General features: G+C 37.1%; 1 protein-coding gene across 1 annotated transcript; it reads right to left on the bottom strand.

The window, feature by feature from the left end:
• Positions 1-1,910: 1,910 nt before the first annotated feature.
• LOC132110983 (protein FAM83B-like) lies at positions 1,911-21,815 on the bottom strand. Its single transcript, XM_059518136.1, has 4 exons — positions 21,333-21,815; positions 8,447-8,611; positions 5,656-5,780; positions 1,911-5,222 (listed from the first exon to the last, which is right to left on the bottom strand). Exons 1-4 carry the CDS (start codon positions 21,789-21,791, stop codon positions 4,640-4,642), a joined length of 1,332 nt encoding a protein of 443 aa, XP_059374119.1. The 5' UTR covers positions 21,792-21,815; the 3' UTR covers positions 1,911-4,639.
• Positions 21,816-23,014: the final 1,199 nt, after the last annotated feature.

Here is a 23,014-nt window from a genome sequence, read left to right as displayed (position 1 = left end):
TTCTTCCACCCTTCCTTCAGCCTATTCTACCCTCTATTTACCTCTAAATCGCACTCTCTCCCTACCTTCCCCTACCCCCCTCCTATATTCTCTCATCCTCAAACACCCCCCCCACTCAAAGACATCCTTTCATCCCAACATCCCTTCTTCCACCCTTCCTTTCTCCCTACCTTCCCTACCTTCTTCCCCCTCCTATATCCTCTGATCCTCAACCCCTCCCCCACTAAAGACATCCTTTCTTCCAGCCTTTCTTCAGCCATTGTCAGCGCCGCCTCTCGTCTACAGGCGCCTCCACACCTGTGCATTCCGTGACGGAGCCACGCAAGAATAGTCGACAGGCCACTAGCTAGAAGAACTGTATACGGATGCAGCACCCTAAGTAGACTTCAGCAGTTAATATGGTGGTTGCCGGGTTGATTCTGAACAGCCTCCAGAATTCAGTTCCTACAATTCACAGTCAAGAGCAGTCTCCACAGCATTATGAAACGTGTCCCATAGTCATAACATAAAATCCTTGGGGGTTTGAATAGTCCGATTTTACTCATCCGCTCAGACGATGCAGTAGAAATTGAAACCATAATCAAGGAATGATTATGTTTGGCAGTTATGCAATTCATGCATAGGCCCACTTAATCTACTCAACAACAAGTCCTCCGAGCAACTCCTATACCACGACTCCATAATCTCGTAAACCGACTCGTCTCATTTCCCATTTCAGAAGTTAGACCTAGCTCCGGAATAAACATGCATCTCGCGCCGGTCATACCACTGACCAAACACCAAATAGGCTTCCCAAGAAGCCATTCTTAATTGCCTTGCTCCAAGCATGATCTTCACGATATCTCTCTGGCTGGAACGGTCTCAAAGCTTCCTTCCCATCAACCGACCCACCGTATATCTACAACTTAACGTCTTGCACTCATTCCTTCCCCAGATCCCCATGTGCATTTAAACCTACTTGAGGGATCAACTATTCATACGAATAACCACTGGCTGCGATTGCCCAGCTTCTCTCATTCATACTTCTAAAGGCTTACGAAAACAAGAACCTGCTTTTACCATCTAACGCCTGAACTAATCAGCCTCTGCATCCTCTCTGTATGAATTGGCCTTCTGAGCTCACGCATAACTCAGCTCTTCCCAACTTTGGGGGTCCTCATTGTCTGGCCTAAATATATGCTAGAGACGGTACCCCCACCCTGAGTCTCCCTGAGCCATCAATTCAAGATACCCTGATCAACCTGACCATCATCCCATTCCCTCGACCCCTTCATCCTCTTTCTACTCTTCCCCAGTTTCATAGCTTGTTTGTGGTGTGGTCCTAGCTAGTGAAATGGAGTTAATTGATGTTAACCAAAGTTCGGGAGCAGGGCCACGCCTCAAACAATCACCTGACTTCCAAAACCTCCATATATACCGGGCCACCTCATACTGTTCTGCTAGTCTCGTTCTCTCGAACCCACCCTTCCCTCCCTTTCTCATCCATTCAGCCAACCTTATCCCACATTATATTTCTATCAGGTTGTATCAGGGGGTCCTTATTGTCTGGCCTAAATATATGCTAGAGACGGTACCCCCACCCTGAGTCTCCCTGAGCCATCAATTCAAGATACCCTGATCAACCTGACCATCATCCCATTCCCTCGACCCCTTCATCCTCTTTCTACTCTTCCCCAGTTTCATAGCTTGTTTGTGGTGTGGTCCTAGCTAGTGAATAAGCTATTAGCTATTAAGATAAAAAAGCTAAAACACGCAGAAGCCACACATCAGGGGTCATGAATGCATTGAATGATTATCTAGTCAATGCATTCATGGCCTCTTTGATACACTAAGGTGAATCTTGTAAGTGTTTATGTTTCTAGTCTGATGCTGGTAGAAATAAGAAAAAAAAAAAAAAACATGAGAATGACTGGCATTCCCTTAATAGCACAAATTGATACTCTGTTATTTCACAGGATTTACATATGAAAAAATACATTTTAAGAGGTTGTCAAATAAAATTGTGCAATAATATCAGTTCACCATAAAAGCTGCACTTACATTAAGTAGATCCGTAGAACTACTGTGATGTACTGTATGTCTTAATTTTCAAGTAAAGGCAAATTCGTCCTGATTATTATTCATATGGTTGTTATTCAGGTTGTTATTTATATGTACCATGCATTTTATCCACTGGCTTACACAAACTCTCACTTTGGTACTGGATGCACATCGCCTAGCTCACATAAAGGTCAACACATCTGTGCACAACACCTGCCTCTTGGTTTCCACCTGAAGCATTATTATTTTGCAAGGTAAAGGTCATGTAAAGTAAATAATCATTATGATCAGTATAATTGTCATACAGAATGAAAATATTTTAATTTCACAAACTTATCTGGAATGAGTAGCTTGGGTTAGGGATGCATAATAATGTAAACCGATCTAACAAAAACATGTAAGTGATGACTAAAAAAAAAATACAAAAACATGAGGTTTATCTGTAAAATGGCACTGTGAGAGTACTCCCCGAAACCAAATCCTCAGACAGGCATAAGCAGAACATACGATTGATATTTCTTAAGAATTCATACGTCTTAGAAACCAATTTCCTACAAATATGTTTTATGAACAAAGTTCATAAAGAGCATGTTCAAGTAATCTTCCCAAGCAGCACAACTTAGCTCCACTTAGCTCTGTTGCACGACAGTTTTCCAGCATCCCTCCTCCACCCAAACACTTCACTCTCAATTATTCCTATCCTACCCAAGGATGGGGAAAGTACTATGGGTTCGGGTCAAAATTCGAGCTCAGAGCCCTCTCCTCAGACATACACCAATATGCATATTCTGTACTATATCTGATTATGTGCAAAATCGCAAGATCTGCTTTTTAATTAAATTAACTGAATGGCATCTTACACCAACACTTTATCTCCTGAGCCACAAGTTTGTAAAAACTTTGAAATTTCTTAAGAATTCAAATAAATTATTTGTATAGTTTTTTGTTTTTTTTTTGTTTTTTGAATAATGTGTTAATGCTAGAACCTGCTAAAGCTGTTAATCTAACATGACTTCATATGTTGACAAAAGAAGACTGCAATTCATGGACAACAGAATAGGTGCACTTTTGTTTTACATCTTAAGAAATTAATTGTACATTTAACAGATATGCTAAAACTGATGTTCACATAAGATGAGAAATCGAGTCATTGTCAGTAGCCTTACTTTTTGCAATTTTTGCAATTCCAGTTGGTCACTTTAGTGGAGCAGAAATGACACGGTTCCGCTTCAACGTCCTTTCATTAATTGTTTCAGTACTTATTCTTTTGTATTAAATTTCCAACCCTTTGAATGAAACGGCCAAATCTATTGTCATTCCCCTGCGTCTGCTGGTTTGTATAACAGCTATTGTCAAATCTGCTATACAGTCTGTTTGTTGATACTTGTTGCTTTGACAAGAAATCTGATTTGTATGTTGAGTCTGTCTTCTCGTTCTGAAAAATGACCATGGGTTGTTCCTGTGTTTTGGAGGTCTCTGTACTTGCAGGGGTGTGAGAGGGATGAAGCTCTTCGGTGCTGAACCGAGGCGCAGATGTCTCTCCCGCCAGGCCAACAGAGCAATTCTCAGCTCCAGAGATCTTCCCATTAGCTTGCTTCATTCTGCTGCTCTCAACAGACTTGGTGGAATTGGCAGTGCTATCCTGGTATTTGTTGCCTTGTGCGGTGTCATTATAATCTGAGAGAATTGTATCAGTACTGCTTCCCATTTGAAGACTTTCTGAGTTCTTTCCTTTCGGTGAGCTGTCCCCCTTTTGTGGGATGTCTTGAAGGGATTTTATTTTCTTGGTGCTCCTTTTCAGGAAGCGCTGTGATGATGCGATGTTTGGTTTTGAAGGTTGATTGTCCTCTCTGTCCAGAAATGTTGCTGACAAAGTTCTCAAGGGAAGCTCTTGCAATATGTTTCTTGAGGTTGATGTGCTCTCATCTGCCTTTTTGAAATCATGATGTGAGACAGACCTCTGGTCCTCTTTGAAATCTGGTGTGTATGATTGGTTTCTGGGATTCTCGTTTGCAGACATGTTGCAGATTTTCTGTCTTCTAGGTAAAGATGCATATATGTTACTAGAGGGCTCATTTAAATCACTGTTATATGTATTACACCTGGGATCAGCCACGCTGTGCCTTTTGTATTGGTCCTCTTGCTGGTAGTCATGTTCCTTGTTTGCTAATTTATTTTTGGATTCCTTTAAACTTGCATATATTGGATCCCTTCCAGAGCCATAGGTTTTGTTACTTCCTGAGTTTTCTAACATCTGTAAACTGCGCCTTTTTAACATGTAGTCATCGTGCTGTGCTGTCTGATTCCACTGGCTTGAAGAAAACATCTGAGCATTTGACTGAATTTGTGATGGATCGTAGTTGGAGGATGCTGAATTATTGGAGTAGTTGTTTGTCTCTGGTTGTTCTGGTATGGTGGACGTGAAAACGACCGATGACCTGATGTGGAAGTGTGGTGGAGGAGCCATTTTATTCTCCTCAAATTGGTCCAGATAATCATTGTTCTCACCGTAAGGTGCATCATTGCTGTTGTTAAAATAAGACTCTATCCTCCATGTCCGAAGGAAAGACTTGGAAGTACTTGCTAAACTGGGCAGGTTTTACCTCATATTGAGAGCTTGTTTGTCGTGGCCGTGGTAAGATTGGCGCATGTTTGAGCCCCTGATCATTGGGTTGATGACGTAACTTTCATACTGCTTGTCAACATTGTTGGAGAAACCACCATAACAGTTGCTCTCTGCTGCCACGTTCCAATTACTAGAACCATACTTGGGCAATTTTGGCAGATACACAGGCCCCTGCTGCTCTCCTGCATAGCTGTGTCTTTTGTAATACTCTGATGTGTCTTGAAGGAATCTAGCATGCGGTGTGACAAGTGGTCTTTCTTCAACCTCTCTCAGTGCCGAAAATCCTGATCTCCTTTCGCAGGCTTGCCGGTAAACAGCGTCAAGTGTATGCCTTAAATGATCTTTCCTTTCAAAGGGTTGGCTGGCATGAATCAGATAACTATCCATTTTTCCATTGGGCTTCATCTCACACTGGTTCACGCTGACAGTCTGAAACTGAGCTGGGACTGTTGATCGAGCATACAATGTCCGAAATTCCTCATCATAAGTCTCCACTAATTGGCCTGTTATAACCTGAACCATGCTGAGGTTTATCTTCTCGTAGGACCACATGAAGCTGTCAAAAAAGACATAAACTTAACGTAAACCTAGTTATTAAATTTCAGTCCTAGCACACACAAGTGTGTTGGAATGCAGTTTATCTTTGGTAAGTTATACACAATTTTTGAACTGTTTGTTGACAAATGTTAAATGTTTTTTGAGTTCTTGTATAAAATGGGACAGAGAAATACTTAAAAAAAAAAAAAAAACTTTATTTCTTTATTTATTTCTTTATTTTCAAGGATAACCCCTTGAGATGCATCATCTCATTTTCGAGGGGGTCCTTTAAGCCACAGATAATGTGATAAACCACTACGGTTGGTAAAAACAACTATGGTTGTTTATTAGTCCACATGTATGACGCTAAAGGAAACCCAAAGTGGAATAATAATAATAATAATTACTATTATTAAATTAATAACAACAAATAAATAAAAATACCACCTCACCTATATGATGCAAAAAACACTTTTTGGCAGTCAACAAGAAAAAATTTCTGTCCCATTCCTCCATGGAACTTTACCCCAGTTCTGCAACAATATTCCTGGCCTTTCACTGTGCGTATCCTCATATTCTATATCCAAGAAGAAAAAAAAAAAAAGAAATAATTTTTTTATATATATTCTAGCAAGACACCAAGTCTTATAGTCAATATAATATTATACAATATTATACAAGTCAATATAAATATCCTTGAATTTGAAACAACATTTTAACTACTTTAATTCAAATTCCTACTGTGCAGGATTCATCAGTAGACATTCTTTTAAATTAAACATACAGGTTTCTCAAAAAAATAGAATATCATGGAATATTCCAAGAAAGAGAAGTTCTGAGAGAGAAGAGCTCCGTTAAAATAACAACAGTAACAGCATGACAAGTTTTCAGATTGTTCTTTATGTTTTGTTTTTCTGGTTATGCATTATGTCAGTCAATTTTTTTAACTGACATCAGCCTTAGCCATTAGCTAGAAGAATATAATTCAGATAAATGAGGAAATAGTCACACCCATAAATCAGATATATATATGTATCCAGTGTTTTGCACGGGTATGAAATATACTTGCGGTGGTAGCTGGGTGGAAAATCCTCCTATTAACCACGGCACAAAAAATGGTCTACTACATGTGACAAATAACAAATAATGTGTGATTTTTAACAATATTTAAATTCATTGAATTAAATTTTAATTACATAGGCTTCTAACTTTGTCATATAATGCCTCTCTCAATGTCAAAAAATGGTTTTTTGGGAAACATCCCAGACAGAAACTACAATAGTTTACTATAACTTAAATGGAAATTAAATTTATTGTGTAATCAAAATACAAAAAATGCCCAGCAAAAAAAAAGCACTCTTTTTTTTTATTAAATCATTTTGAAGTTTAATAATCGATAGGCTGTATAGCGATTTATGTTTTCCATCCCCAAAATATAAGACGACTAAATTTAAGAAAACCCAGGGTTTTGGTTTATTCACCCATGTACTCCCTAAATACATTTTACAGCTCGCACCCATCTATTTTTTTTTTATTTGTTAGTGAAGTGAAATCTGTGAAATATCCATGGCATCTTTGCAGCGCATGTGGGAACATCAGCAGGAGGAAACAGTTCTCGCGGACACAGAACGAGCAGTCAAAAAATGTGTTGGGCAAGGGGAGATTTTCTACTATTTAATCGATCACAGATGGTTTCATTATTTTGGGCGGATAAAATAAAAAGTATTAAGATAAAAATAATAAAAGAAAAAATGTTTCTCCATATACCTGGGTGGCCCGCCCAAGAAAAGTCTATGCGTGGGAAGCCCTGGTATCTAATAAAAATTGCATTTGATGCACTTTGGCACCTGCAATTCAAAACTCGAAAATCACAAATGCATGATAAGTGTTCAAGTGATTTTGGCCAGTATAAAATGTTTTTCACAGGATGACAGAAAGACTTTTCAGCACGGTTGTGGCAAATTTAGGTGTGTAGTTATTGTTTCATTTATTTATTTTCATTCTCATGCTGCCGCAGAGAACGGGAATGCTTGTCAAAAGGGTGCAGCTTTATACTGTATTTCTTTTTCATGAAACCATGTCTGCATTTGTGATCAGAGAAACGACAAACCAGCGCTACTCTACACTGCTCAAAACTCTAGTATGAATTGTCAGTGACAAATTCTTTAAATATGAAAACGTACTTGCAGGCTGTGTGTCAGAAGCACCTGACTGTCCTTGCAAAATTGGAATTGCAGCACTTTATAGAAATGGCGCAGACGGCCTTGTACTCTACCAGATTCAGAAAACAGTCCTCCGTAAAATGCGCTGCACAAATCTGAATATTTGGGTTGAGCTGTTCTTTTTTAGGCATTTTAGGAGGGTGTGGATAAGTCTTAACATTTATAAAGGATATCTATTTGGGTTTGAGACATTAGGCTTTGCAAATTTAGGGATCTTATCTATGCACAAATGGCCTGTAACACTCCAAGAAGATGGGAAAACTTGAATCATATGACCCCTTTAATAAAACTGTCCTTCAGTCGCTGCAATGAATGCATTTTCATTCCATTTAATGCAAGGGATCATTTAGAAATTAAACTGAACTGCACCATGTTCAAAAAAAATGGTAGTTTATAAATAAATAAATAAACAAATCTGGTGAGTATTTTCTGGTAATTGTTACTACTACTCTTTATTTGTTTGTCAGTTCATTTATTTTCCTGAATTTTCCAGTACTGAGAGTATATTTTGATCCAGTACACACATTCTGTTTCCTTTAGAGCACACTCAGTCGAGAAAACCTTTTCATGCACAGGTTCATACATTAAGCAATACACTTCTCTCATGCCAATGGATAAGGAAATGTATTTGTTTAGAGCTGCACTGTTCTCTTGAGCAGGACAGGAAGCCTGGTCTCTCTTAGACTCGCACTGCACTTTGCTCCGCTGCCTGCTCTGCGTTTCAGTGAAATCACAATGAAACGCAACCAAATGGGCACTTTCTGATATGCATCTACTGATACGCAGTAGCACTGTTGGTTTATAAAAAGGTATATACAATGCAAAGCGAGAATCATATCACTGGACCAAAGCATAACATGAAGGTGTTTTTGAATATTTATCCATATTATGATTCATTATTTTTAAAGTGTTTGTTTTCTAGCAAACATAGGTAAAAAGGATCATTGTATAGTTAATTATGCTTTTTTGGGGATGGTAATCATTAATTGAATGCAATATACAGTAGAATATGAACACTTACCATGAGTTTTTGGATTTGGATGTCTTGTTTTTCTACCATATTGAGAAAGCTTTTGAAGTGATTATGGTCAAGGAGAATGTAGACAGAAACACCTCTGACTGAGGCATCCACCACTTCTTTAAAAATGTCCACATCAGTGAAAATATCCATAGTGATTGCTATGACCTGTATAGACATAAAAATGAAAACATAAAAGAAACGTCAGCCTCAGAGGATTTTTGGGCATTCACCGTCAGAACAGGCCATCTCTGATATTCTCTTAAATCAGTGACATCCCTGTCAGTTATACAAAGCTGAACAAAGCAGAGGTGCCAGCCCAGAAGCTGCTTCAGTTTATTAAACGGCACCCTTCATTTTTCTGTGTTTCATAAAAAAAACATTTAATAACTTGAAAGATGGCTTTCATGAAACCGACAGGGGGTGATGTGAATTTTCTTGGGCCTTTTGCCTAATATTAAACAGAAAGAAGTCAGTGAGAAGACTGTGCAGTTTGTATTATTTAAAGATTTAATCCTAGCATTTGTTTTTCAGGAAGACTGCCATTCCATGATTCAAGACTTGACAGGTTTAAGCCAAAGGACAATGAGTCTTATTATAAGTCGTATCTCACCACACACTGTACAACATGTACTGATTAACAAATGATTTATATAGAATTTCTACAGAATTTGATTAGTCCTTGTTAATATTATTAGTGTTGTACAGCATATAATCTTGTCTGACCTTTACAGTTTTTATTTCAAATTAAGCAATAGGTCATGAGAGGCGTTTTGAGAGATTTTATCATGACTAAGGTAGGTACCACTCAGAGATGCATAACAGGGATAAAACAGCAACATGATAAAAGATACCAATCTGTTTTATACTATAAAGATTGAAAATAAGGAAGCCTTCAGTTTTTCTTATTTAGCTCATCACTTCCATGCACACTGACATTTTTAAACCGAGGATATCTTGTTTACTTAGACATAATAATAGTCCATGTGTTTTCATACATGCTGTACCTTTCATATAGACATCCTCATGAATTCTTATTCAAAGTGTCTCCTCTCATTGTCCACCTTAAGGAGCCGTTGAGCCTTTCTAATTTAATTATTAAATCTACAGTAATTTCATGTGTAATGGAATTACAGAAAAGGCTTCATTACTGCCAGGCAGAATCAAAGCTTATAATACATTTTTATTGCTTTTAAAATGTATTTGTTCTGAAAACATGGTTACAATTTGCAAGAAAAATAAAAGACTTTTCACACACCTGCTTCCACTCTTTTATGCAAAAATCTGTCAAAACATTTGCTAAAACTAAAAATCCTGGGAACTTCACACAACCCACTGCCGATGTGCGCATGATATATTTTATTGCATTATGTTCTCTAGGCAACATAAGTTCATTTGTATCTCGGCAGAGGCTTGTATATCAGTCGATTTTATTTGGCACCATAGATCAGACCCCCCCCCCCCCACACACACACACACCACCACCACCACACCGCCCCCCACCACCCAAACACACCTGACAAGATACTGTATACATCGCTCAAGTGTTTCATGCTGTGAGTTGACTCATAGGGAGTACATGTAATCAGAGCACCAGAGCCACATGAGATGCAGTTCACATAGCACACTGAAATTGGTTTAGTAAATCCACGCCTTTGTGAGATGGCTTTGTGAGAGTCCTAGATGGCTGCCTATGCCGCCTAAATGCTCTGCTCTGGAGAAAAAAAAACAAATCTAACGGAAATGTAATCCATGATCTATTAAGATTTTTGAGAAAACATAAATTTGTTCACATACAAAATGTCATGCTTCTTGCACTGAAAATGGAAACCTAAAAATATTAACATTACTGAATCATACCAACAAATCAGAACTGGACTTTATAACTCGCAATTGCAAGTTTATATAGTTCCTCACAATTCTGAGAAAATAAGTCAGAGTTGTTAAAAAAAAAAAAAAACAGAAATGCATGATATAAACTGACAGTTGTGAGGAAAAAAAAGTCAGAATTGTGATAAAAAAGTTGCAATTGCCATTTTTAGTTTTTATATAGTGGTGGAAACAGGCTTCCATATTTTGAGGACAATAATTTGGAAGAAATTAGTAATTTAGTTTTGTGTTTTTATGTAGATTGTAGATTTGCATGCTATGGTAAGTAATGATTCACATACTGTATACAGTATGTATTCATTATGAAACCTTTCAGAACTCAATGGACTTCTTCTCTTCTATATGGATTTGGAAGAAACATAGTGTGGATATTGTTGTGACTTCCAATATATAATGCTGAATCAAATGGTATGATCACTTTCCTGTTTTGCCTTTTCATTTTTTTTTCTTTTTTTTTTTTTTTTTTACAAGACTCTTGCCAACATTGAAGTAATTGGAGCTTATGTTTGACAAAATTGCTCTCAATCACAAGCATCTATATCAATCCATCTGTGGACAATGCAATTGTTTAATAGAAGCTCTTAGACATGCTGCCACATTATTATATGAGCCAGTGCTTTAATCATCTCTCATGATCAAAATACAAAGAAGACTGCATTGCTCAGAAAGGAGGCAATGCACTGTCATTGTGCTGTCATTGTCATTGCTGTCACTGTCATTGTGCGATTTTGTTTTTTATGTGGTAAATCTTGCTTCTCATGTTTATGGCACTCCTGTCTTATCATCTGTAAAGGGAGTGATCATTTTAACATTGCATATTGCGCAACTATTTCCACTGTTTGCTGTGTGTTTGTACAGCACAGTTTAGCTGCTACTGTTGCTGGGGAGAGACTGCTGTACTTTGTACATGACTGATGCCTGAGGGAGAAAGTGATGTACCTGTCTTTATCACATCTTTATCAAGAGTTCAAGACGTCACAACTGTGGGGCTGCTCTCAAAAGTCATGATTTAAAGAAAATCAATCTATAGCCTCATCTGTGATTATGAGGGAATCGCGGGGTGAACAGGCAAGGCAGTGAAAATGGTTGGCACTTTCCTATACTCGTGTGACAATGCAACAGTTTATTGCTCTGACAGACAATGCTGCTCTCATCAGTGCCTTGTGCCAAATGACTTATACAAAATTACAGACAAAACCTCATTAAAAATGGTGTTCAGACACAGAAAGAAAAAAATAAATTAATCTACTATGTACTTACATTTAAACTAATCATTTAGTACGATGTAAATATTGTGTACACACATTATTACATTGTACTATTATTTGAAAAATATCTGCATGTAATTGCATCTGTAATTAATTTCTGTAATTGCATTTATAATTACACTGTTGACCCATCCCTTACACCTTAAACCAACCTTAAACCTACCCATACCACCACACCTGTCCCTAACCTCACCCATATTCTACCTCAGTAGGTATTTTTATTTTATTGTTTTATATGGTAACTGTATAACTGTAATGGATTATCAGTCCTCTTTCGATACTTCACTCATACTGCGTATAGGGAAAAGATCCCTTTTTCCTCGATACTGAAGCCTTTTTCAATAAAGCAATGCATCTGCACTGCCATTGGTTTAATCTGTAAACTTTTTTAAACCAATGACAGGGTTCTGCCTGGGTAAAGCCCATGATGAGGCGGCGCTCATCGAGACCTCATGCTGCTTTTGTGAGAGCATGAGTCTCGCCTATCCGCGCCGCTTGATTACTCCATGTCTTCTGAGACGGAGGATTGGGCCGGCGATTCTGATCCTGCCCACTTGCCATCACTAGAGCCCATCGACACCAGAGGTGGGATGGATGCCGAGCTTCTCTGCATCCTCTCCAAGGCCGTCGAGGAACTTCATCTGAAGTGGCTCCCCCTGAAGAGCCGACGCGCAGAGGACGAGTGGTACCTGCCAGGACGCTGCCAGGCCCCACGCCAGTGCTCTGCCCCTTCTTCCCTGAGGTTCATGATGAGCTGACCAAGATTTACAGAGTGTTTCACTGCAGCACAGAAGTCGTCCCAGGCCATGCGACACTTCCTGCCCAAGCACTACAGCTCTGCCTCGAGTCACCCCAGGACCGCGCAGACTCAGCACCAGAGCAAGCCCCCCACCATTGCTCAGGCGAGAGCCCCATCTACAAGATGCCTCTACACGCAGAAATGTTCAGTCTTTGTTGAATGGTGCTCAGCACGAAACAAAGACCTTGTTGAGTGTGACATATCATAAGTTAACTTAGCTAGGATCATATTAGCTGACTTGGATGCTCAAAACTATGTTTATTTTATCTCTGAATATATTAATGTATGTTTTAATCATGCAACATTTAATGTGATTCAATTTACCAATATAATTACTATCTCCTAAGTCAATTTTATATACAGTAACGTTACTTTTCTATTTAAACACGCTAACGTAGATGGATGTGAATAACCATTGCGCTCCCATCATATTTGCGTCGTCATGCGCATGACACAGAGTTCTAGATATAAAGTCAAGATAAAATTAGGTACATACAACAGAAACATCTAGTCTTTGCTCAATAATAATCCTAAATTTTTTGCTGTTTTTCAAACATTTCAATGTTGATATGTTTTGCACTTAAAATAAAATTCACTTCAGTAAATAATTTCTTGTCCTTTTTAAACAGTTCATTATCATTGGGAGATATGTATTCGGTTTTCAAAGTGAATTTCCTGAGTTTTATTTTATTAAATAACTTGAGGGTGAAGTAAGATTATGACAGGATTTTGGTAAACTTTAATTAAAAAAAATGCCATTGTAGGCTAGCTATTGTACATTATACATCATTGTGATTTGGGCACATACAATACGGTACTTTAAGAAGTATTTTAAGGTTGGATAAGTGCCGTGTTTGTGTGCAAAATTATGTTTTTTGTGCCACCCCAAAGTAACAACTGGCCCCTGCCTGGCCACCCCTATGAAGAATTCCTGGCTCCGTCACTGATCTCTGTCTCTTTCAAAATTCATGTTATTCCTTTTTTTTTTTGTGAACGATTCATGATTCCATGCATGTGTTTATTTCTTTTTTCTTCTTTCCATGCATGTGCCTCCATCCAATTAACAACAGATGGATAGAACCAAGTTTCTACCCCACATTTGTTCTTTAAGAAAAGATGCCATATGCCACAATATGAAAGAAAAGATGAGGAAAAAAAATAGATGTATGATATATTTATTAACTCAGAAAATGTTTAACCACCATGATAGAATTTCTTGTACTGCCTCTCATAAATACAAACAGTCATGGCCAAATATATCGGCAACCCTGGTAAATATGATCAAAGGAGGCTGTGAAAATTAATCTGCATTGTTAATCCTTTGATATTTTATAAAAATAAATAAATATAAAATAAAAAAAATCACCAAATCCTAAACTTCCATTGGATATTAAGAATTTAAAATGAGGGGAAATATCATTATGAAATTAATGTCTTTCTCAAATACACATTGGACAAAATTATTGGCACCCCTAGAAATTATTTTGAGTAAAATATAATAAAATATCATATTCACAATTTTGAGCAGTCCAGGGTGTTTATGAACTTGAAATTATCCAGCAATGGCTTCCTGTTTCACAGAAATATAAATAGAATAGAAGGGAAGGGGAAACAAAGCCCAAATTCCCTTAATCATCCATCCAACCAAAGTACATATTTCTGATGTGCAGCAAAAGATAATTGGGCTTCACAAATTATTTAAATGGCTTTAAAGGTTTAGTTCACCCAATAATCAAAACTATGTAATTAATAACTTACCCTAATGTCGTTCCAAACCAGTGAGACCTCCGTTTCATCTTCAGAACACAGTTAGTTACAGTTTGTTTGACCTCAGAGGGAGTGTCCCAGCCACATTAAAAAAGTTAACAGTTGTGGATTAATGCATATTAAAGACGCGAACCATTTAAAACGATTCAGTTCGATTTAGTGAACTGGTTCAAAAAGATTTGGTTACATCGAATGATTCATTCGCAAACCAGATATCACAAACTGCTTTGTTTTGAACTCTCTCACAACAGACACGGAAGAGAAGACAAAGCTGAATAAAGTCTAGTTTTTGCTATTTTTGGACCAAAATGTATTTTCGATGTTTCAAAATTCTAACTGACCCTTTGATGACACATGGACTACTTTGATGATGTTTTTCTTACCTTTTTGGACATGGACAGTAGACTGTACACACAGTTTCAATGGAGGGACTGAGAGCTCTTGGACTAAATCTAAAATATCTTAAACTGTGTTCCGAAGATAAACGGAGGTCTCACTGGTTTGGAACGACATGAGGGTGAGTTATTAATTACATAATGTTGATTATCTCGGGGTCAGAAAACCTTAAAAAAATGGTCACACAGTACATACATCACCACATGTTGTTTGGGATGGTTTCAAGAAAAATTCTCCTAGCTCATCCAAAAACAAACTCCAGCATATTCAGTTATCAGACATGACTGGAACTTCAAATGGGACTGGCTTCTATTGTTAGATGAAACTAAAAATCAGCTTTTTAGCAGCAAACACTCAAGATGGGTTTGGTGAACACAGGGTTAAAAAATACCCCATGTGTACAATGAAATATACAGCTGTATTTTTAATGTCGTGGGCCTATATTTCTGCTGGAGGTCATGGACGTCTTGTTCAGACACACGACATCTTTGCTTCTATCAAATATCAACAGATAAAAAAATCAGTAAGTGACTGACTGTTAGAAATCTTATAATGGGCCTTGTTTAGATCTTCCAACCGTACAATAATCCAAACAAAAACATCACAAAACAACACAGAAATAGATCACTGAGCTCAAAGCCAAGCTTCTGCTATGGCCATTACTGTCCTCTGACCTGAATCCTACAGAAAATGTGTGTGGTGAACTGAAGAGGATAAGCACCAACATGGAGCTTGGAATCTGGGAAAAAGTGTCTGGAATGATTCTGGATGAAGGAATGGTCTCTGATCTCTTGTCATGTAATCTCTTACCTCATCAGGCATTATAGGAGAACATTTAGAGCTGTTAAACTGTCAAATGAAGGTTCCAAAAAGTGTTTCACGAGTTCACCCTTACATCTAATCTGAAGGCGAATAGTATGCATATTTTGGCGTGCTGTCCTGGGGGAGTGGTCCGGGACCGGAGCATAGCCTGAACCCAAATAACTCCCCCTATCCCTGATTTGGGATAAATAGATTAGAAGTGAGGAGTTGGGGTGAAGGAGGGATGCCGAAAAACTGTTGTGGGACAGGAGGTAAGAAGATTGGATATATATATGCTTGTGTGCTAGTTAAGATGATTAGCTAAACGAGATGCACCTGTGCCAAATTGGATGATTATCTGATCGTGCTCCTCCTGAACCTTGTTAATAAAACCACATTAAATAAAAGGGTGCCGTTAATTGTGGCCAATGTGTTTTAGAGAACAACATTTATTTCATAATTATATTTCTCCCCATTTTAAATTATTATTATCCAATAATATATACATACTGTAGATAATATTCACATAGATAATGCAGAAAACAAAACTACAAAAGAAATGATAACGGTTCTAAACACTTTTTGACTTGACTCAGCATGTGCATGGACCCACACACAAAGGTGGACACACTCTAGACTTAATCATCAGTAGGGGTCTAAACATTTCATCCATTGTTATTAAGGACATTAATCTGATCACTATCTGTATTTTCTTTGATATTTTGATGTCTCCTACAACTGAATCTAGATCGGTCTCTGTCAGAAGGAGATGCATTAACGAGAACAAAAGTGTACTATTTATGGAAGCTATATCTTTAACACCAAGCATTTCTGCAGACTCTGTTGATACTCTCCTTAATTCCTTCAACTCAAAAGTTAAGGCGAGACACTGCAGGTGAATAGGGCAAAAAAAATAACTAATAGTTATCACCTTACTTACCCAGTTGATTGATTACATTGATTATTGCAAACATTTTTTGTATTATAAGTTTTCAAAAATGTTATGTTTAAATATGCAAATGAGGCATTATTTAATGAAATATGTGCTAATTTGCATAAATGTCTAGGACAAAAATCTGAACACTAGATGAAGTCAGTTTCAAATGTTTTGTTTAATTTTTTTGACATATTAGAGTCAAATGTTTTTACAGAGGGAATTCTGGTTATCTTTTTTTGTCACTCCATAATTCAGAAAATACTTTGAACAGCCAGAAAACAATATATTTTCCAAATTTTGGGGGGAATAAAATGTTGTATATAATCAAGGAAAATATATATGAACAAATCCCTCTGTAAAAATCTTCAGAATATAGACAGGAATAAAAATGTCAAGTTTGGTGTGTGTAAGTGCTACTGAAGTGGAGATTTATGGCTCAGTGTTAAAGAAAAAACTCATTTTGAGAAAACGGCCTTTAAAAATATGTATTGTAATTGAAATCTATTGGCACAAACAGATAAAGTGCTATAAAAGAAACACTTAACAGTGTCTTTTGGATGTTTTCCTTCCACTAGTTTGAAAAAGCACTTTATGAAAAACCAAAAAGACCAAAATCTCAAAATTGACAGGTGCTTGAAAAAACAGTGGTTTTGCCTGCAGTGTCTCACCTTAAGAATGTTATTGATGATATTGCTCCAATAATAATCAGTAAGAAAACAAACAGACAGAAATCAGTTTGGAGAAGATCAACAGCAGTTTAGACTATGAAAAGACAATACAGAAAAGCAGAGCGGACGTGGCGGAAGACAAAACTTGAAATTCTCTATAGCATCTATAAAGACAGCCTTCATGCTTTTAATGTGAAACTAGCCACAGCTAGACAGAATTTCTTCTCAAACCTTATAAACAGTAACTTAACACTCGTACTCTTTTTGCCACTGTTGAGAGACTGACAAACCCCCCAAGTCCCCCAAGTTTTTTTTAATTAAATATCAAAAGGATTAAGAATGCAGATTCATTTTCACAGCCTTCTTTGATTTGATTATATTTACCAAGCGTGCCAATGTTTTTGGCCATGACTGTATATATATATATATATGCAGAATATCATCCAAAGATTCAGAGAATCTGGAACAATCTCTGTGCTTAAGGGTGAAGGCCGGAGAACCATACTGGATGCCCGTAATCTTCGGGCCCTTAGACGGCACTGCATCACATACAGGAATGCTACTGTAATAGAAATCACAACATGGGCTCAGGAATACTTCCAGAAAACATTGTCGGTGGACACAATCCACCATGCCATTCACGGTTGTCGGCTAAAACTCTATAGTTCAAAAACTAAGCCATATCTAAACATGATCCAGAAGCGCAGGTGTTTTCTCTAGTACAAGGCTCATTTAAAATGGAATGTGGCAAAGTTGAAAACTGTTTTGTGATCAGACGAATCAAGATTTTAAGTTCTTTTTGGAAAACTGGGATGTCATGTCATCCGGACCAAAGAGGACAAGGACAACCCAAGTTGTTATCAGTACTTAGTTCAGAATCCTGCATCTCTGATGGTATGGGGTTGCATGAGTGCGTGTGGCATGGGCAGCTTACACATTTGGAAAAGCACCATCAATGCTGAAAGCTATATCCAAGGTCTAGAACAACATATGCTCCCATCCAGACATCGTCTCTTTCAGGGAAGACCTTGCGTTTTCCAACATGATAATGCCAGACCACATAATGCATTCATTACAACATCATGGCTGCGTAGAACAAAGCCAATGTTCACTCCAGACCTTTCACCCATAGAAAACATTTGGAGCATGCGACAAAGACGACCTAAGACAGTTGAGCAACTAGAAGCCTGTATTAGACAAGAATGGGACAACATTTCTATTCCTAAACTTGAGCAACTTTTCTCCTCAGTCCCCAGACGTTTGTAGACTGTTATAAAAAGAAGAGGGGATGCCGCACAGTGGTAAACATGACCTTGTCCCAACTTTTTTGAGATGTGTTGAGGCCATGAAATTTAAAATCAGCTTATTTTTCCCTTAAAATTTTCTCAGTTTAAACATTTGATACAGTATGTCATCTATGTTGCATTCTGAATAACATCCACATCATTGCATTCTGTTTTTATTCACAATTTGTACAGTGTCCCAACTTTTTTGTAATCGGGTTTGTATAAGAGCTGGTAATTTAACACTAATTAATTATGGAGATAAATAAAGTGTTAAAATTATTAACGCATTTGACGCACTTGCCTCGCCCCAGACCTATGTAGATCATCTGTCATTTCATACAGTCGATTGATAACTAATATGAGGAAGGGACAACAACTTACTGCATGATGGAGCCTAGAAAATGTCTCTAAAATTCAAGATATGGAGAAAAATGCCCGTTTGAGGTATATGTCTCATATTTACAGCACATATTTACATAACATAGTTAAGAAATAACACACAAGAAGTAGGCTAAGTGCAATATCACACTAGTGCAAAAGTGTTACTCATCTTATACAACAGTTCATTAAGAAATTAATATTGTGTTATTTTAGATACAATGTTGTCTGTTTTGCTCAATTTTGCCAACCAGAAGATAAAGACAAAGCAGAACTGTTCATCTCCTAGCAACCCACAGGGGCATTTAATTTCTTAATCCACATTTTGAACGAATTTGGTGAACCATTTGGTGCATTTAACCACTGGCATATGCATTGGCTTTGAAGTGGAGCTGCACAGACCCATCGGTGTATGACATCAAAGTACAGCGACAGTGATTCAAAAGCACAAGGAGTCGTCTGCTCTTTAAAGCTCTTGCGGTACTTTGGTGTCACACACCGATCGGTCTGCTGGTGATGACCTGCTTCAAGTCGAACAAGCCTATGATTCATTGAACAATTCATAAAGAACCATTTACTTTACTCCTGATTGAGTCACATGAATGACTTGACTTAATCATTTAGACATTTACCATCACCTACTATAGTTTTAGTTTATTATTTAGAGTATCATTTAATTAAAAAAATAAATAAATACATATTTTCATAGTTATAATAATACGATTAAGAAAATAAATTATTAAAGTTATAGTTCACCTAACCAAAAATGACAATTCTGTCATCATTTACTCATATGGTTCAAACGAGTAGGCTATGTGTAATACATTTTATCAAACAAAATATTTCTTGGTGAACCTACTTTTTGTAATGCCTGCTGCTTTACACAACAATGACTTTAAATTATCTTTTGTGAGTAATTTCTCCAAATTTGATGTACGATTAATTTGATTAATTAATCACCACATCGTCCAATTAATTAGATTAAAAATTGTAATTGCTTACCAGCCCTAATATATATCATTTTTAAATGATCATCCCAATAAGAATAAAAGGAATTTGAAAATATTGTTAATAATAATATGGGGAATATACTTGTCATGAAAATAATGTCTCACTGAACTAAATTGGACATTATTCTTTTTATTTTTAAGTGAAATGTAAGCTGGCCATATTTTATTTCATTATCTCTTATTCTCTAACTAACAATTACATAGCAGTGCTGGGCACAAAGACAACATTCAGTTTAGAGTTAGTTGAATGTAAGGCTTTAATTCCACAGTGTCAGGCATGTTAAACCTTAGCTAAATGTATCAAACTGAAGAAAAACAAAATGATGAAACTGAAAATGGATTTTTATTTCAGCCACAGAGTGTACTCTGAAAGCTTTTATGATGTTTCTTATGTAGTTGTGCTTACATAATTTATTTAGAAAGACATGTATTTGGGGTAAATGTTCACTTAACTCTAAAGGTACAAGCTGTCTTCAAGGCTGAACATGTGTATGATAGGTGATTCCAAATGAAGATCAAAGATAAAACTTTGGATCTCTAGATTTTAAAGATCTTCACTCATGTAGCCTCGATCTGTTACTGTTAGACCCTAATGAAAAACAGCAGGCTACAATAACAACAACTGACAATGCCTTGAAAATACCTTTTTACTACAGAGGCCAAACTACTGACTCTGGCTTTATTTGCTAGATTTTATGCATATTTATTTTTATATTTTATGCATATTGCATGAAACATGCCCTGTAATACATAATTGTTAAGACTAGCCTGGTGGATGCAACAATAAAGATGGCACAATTTGTTAGCTATCAAACATACCAAACATTCATTTGAATTAAAAAAAATATATATATTTGAAAACCATATATATACACACACACACACACACACACACACACACACATATATATATATATATATATATATATATATATATATATATATATATATATATATATATATATATGTATGTACAAGGTTACTTAAGACAAATTGCTTACTTAATACTCATTCTTATTCATTCCTACTGCTTACTACTCATTCCACAAAGCTCTGCAGATGAAAAAGCACAAGCAAATAGCATAATCAAGAACAAATATTGATACAATATACAACTATGACTGAAGTCATTGATTAAAGAGATTACATTGAAATGAAAGGTATATAGGCCTGTCTATGTTTAAACATTATTGCTGGAAATCAATTATGTACAAAATAAATGGGATCTGCAAAATCTTACAGTGCATGCATCTATCCTGTCAGACTTTCAAAGATTTGCTCATTTATTTATCACATGCTCAAAGGGGTGACAGTGAATCTCATTTTCCCAAGAGTGACCTTATCAACATGCTACGCCATCTTTGATTGTGGAAAGGTGTATAACAGTATCCCTGGATCCGCCTGAGGTTAAGAGCTTTGTTCAAGGGCACAATGATGCAAGTTCATGGATCACCCCTTGTGGGTTTTGAACCAGCAACCTTTCAGTTACCAACCAGATCTGTTACCACTAGGCTACAACACAATTCAAAAGCTGTTTTGATTCTAAGACATACTTGAGCTATGTGTGTATCTCTTTGTGTGCAGCTATGTGATTCTAAACTTTCAGCATAGGTCAAAAGCACATGATCTACAGACGAACTGGTGTTTATTTACACCCTTTTTTTCAGCATGCTGTTTTATCAACATTACCTGCCTGGCATCCTGTATTTGTTTGCGGATCACCTCCTTGATAGTGGGGCTGTTTTGGCTCGGCGGGTGAAAGAGCAGGTCTATGCTGGTCTTAAGCCTTCTGTGTGGCACTTCTGGCCAGCCTAAATCCAGGTTTGGCGGGTCAGTGTCTGAGTGAGTGGGCCAATATGTGCCCGTGGAGGATGTGTCATCCTGCGAACAGACCACTAGCTCTGAGTGGTTGCTGGTGGGTGGCTGCACAGCGCTATCTGTAATGTGGCAGATTTCTTCCTCAGACAGGAAACCGCATATGCCCTCTTCTTTGATGAAATTTCGATAAGAAGCTTCTCCCTCTTTGACAAGGCAGTCAATGGCTAACCGATACGCTTCCTTGTAATGTGGCTGTATGTAATTTTCGGCCTTGAACTCTCCCTTTGAGGAGGACAGCAGTGAAAATTCGGATTCCATCACAGTGTTCATTCGGATTCCTAAAAACACTGTACAGCCTTTGCCACCTAAGAAACAAAACACGTTTAACTAGAACATATCTTTACATCAACAATATTCTGTAAAAAAGCACCTAAATACATAAATGAATAGCATTATATGCTTGTTAGGAGTGTCTTCTTGGCTATCATAGGCCTGGTTTGGCAAGCTCTGCACATTTTAGCTTTTTGGTTTCAGCCACTTATTTAAAATGTTTCCAATATGACCCTCAAAGAACAGCCATCACTGGCTTGTATATAAATTGCAATTGTTAAAAGCAATAGTTAAAAGCTTTGAGCTTGTGGTCCTGCCGTTTGTCTTAACTCTGTGGCTATGATTGCAGGAACTGCTTGTTTGAACATGCTATTTATCCACACTCATTTGTTTTGGAATGATGGATCCCATGCATCAGTGCCATCCCTCTGGACCAGTGGTCGCCAACCCATTGATCACTATCCACTGGTAGATCTTTATCACTTTATCACTTATAACAGTACAATAAGTATAAAAATGCATTACACTTCTCTGTTCTTTGTACTGTTTTCTTTTGTACTTATCTTTCTGTTATTTTCCAAAAGAGTTGAAAATACTGTAGCAGGTACAGAACAACAGCTCACTGTTGTTACGATGGTCGAAATATATGAAGAAAATATTGAACTGGGGGTATGGGGTCATATTAATATATCACTGAAAGAAACTATCTTGAGAAACGTTTTGATGGCAATAATGGCATTTTCTTCTCTTCATATAACACAGCTCTGCTTTGTTTACAGTGGTTACTATGGAAACGCTATATCACCCACTGGTTCATAAGTGCCACCTGCTGTCAGAGATTGAACTTGCGTCTCATTCAGACCTGTTGTTTTTCTTTCATGCAAATGTGTTTTATGTATAAAACAAGGCTTAAGTCTGAACATTCTGTTTTTGTTTTAAATCCTGAAATTGTACAATCTATTTCAAATCAAACACAACTCAAAGTCCAACATGAGAGTGAATTTGCATCTCATTGAGACCTTCTGCTGTTTTTGTTTCATGCAGATGTTTTATGTAACCAAAAAAGAAAAAAAGTAAAAAAAAAACAGGCTAATGTCAGACAATTCTGTTTTTGCTTTAAATCCTTAAGTTATATAATCTAATTCAAATATAATAAAAAAATAACTGCTCATGCAACGTGTGTACAGTAGCATCTTAGTTTGAATCGTGATTAAGATAATGTA

Source organism: Carassius carassius, chromosome 30, assembly GCF_963082965.1.
Source record: "Carassius carassius chromosome 30, fCarCar2.1, whole genome shotgun sequence".
Lineage (NCBI taxonomy): Eukaryota > Metazoa > Chordata > Actinopteri > Cypriniformes > Cyprinidae > Carassius > Carassius carassius.
The sequence above is the reverse complement of the archived record's forward strand: the minus strand, read 5'-3'. Positions and strand labels throughout refer to the sequence as shown.

What these genes read in the sequence shown, in the direction of transcription:
- LOC132110983 (XM_059518136.1), bottom strand. Translation starts at nt 21,791, where the DNA reads ATGAACACTGTGATGGAATCCGAATTTTCACTGCTGTCCTCCTCAAAG. An exon ending in AAATACAGGATGCCAGGCAG is followed by an intron (nt 8,612 to 21,332) that starts GTAATGTTGATA and finishes ATGTCTATACAG; the next exon opens with GTCATAGCAATCACTATGGA. An exon ending in TCCAAATCCAAAAACTCATG is followed by an intron (nt 5,781 to 8,446) that starts GTAAGTGTTCAT and finishes TCTTGGATATAG; the next exon opens with AATATGAGGATACGCACAGT.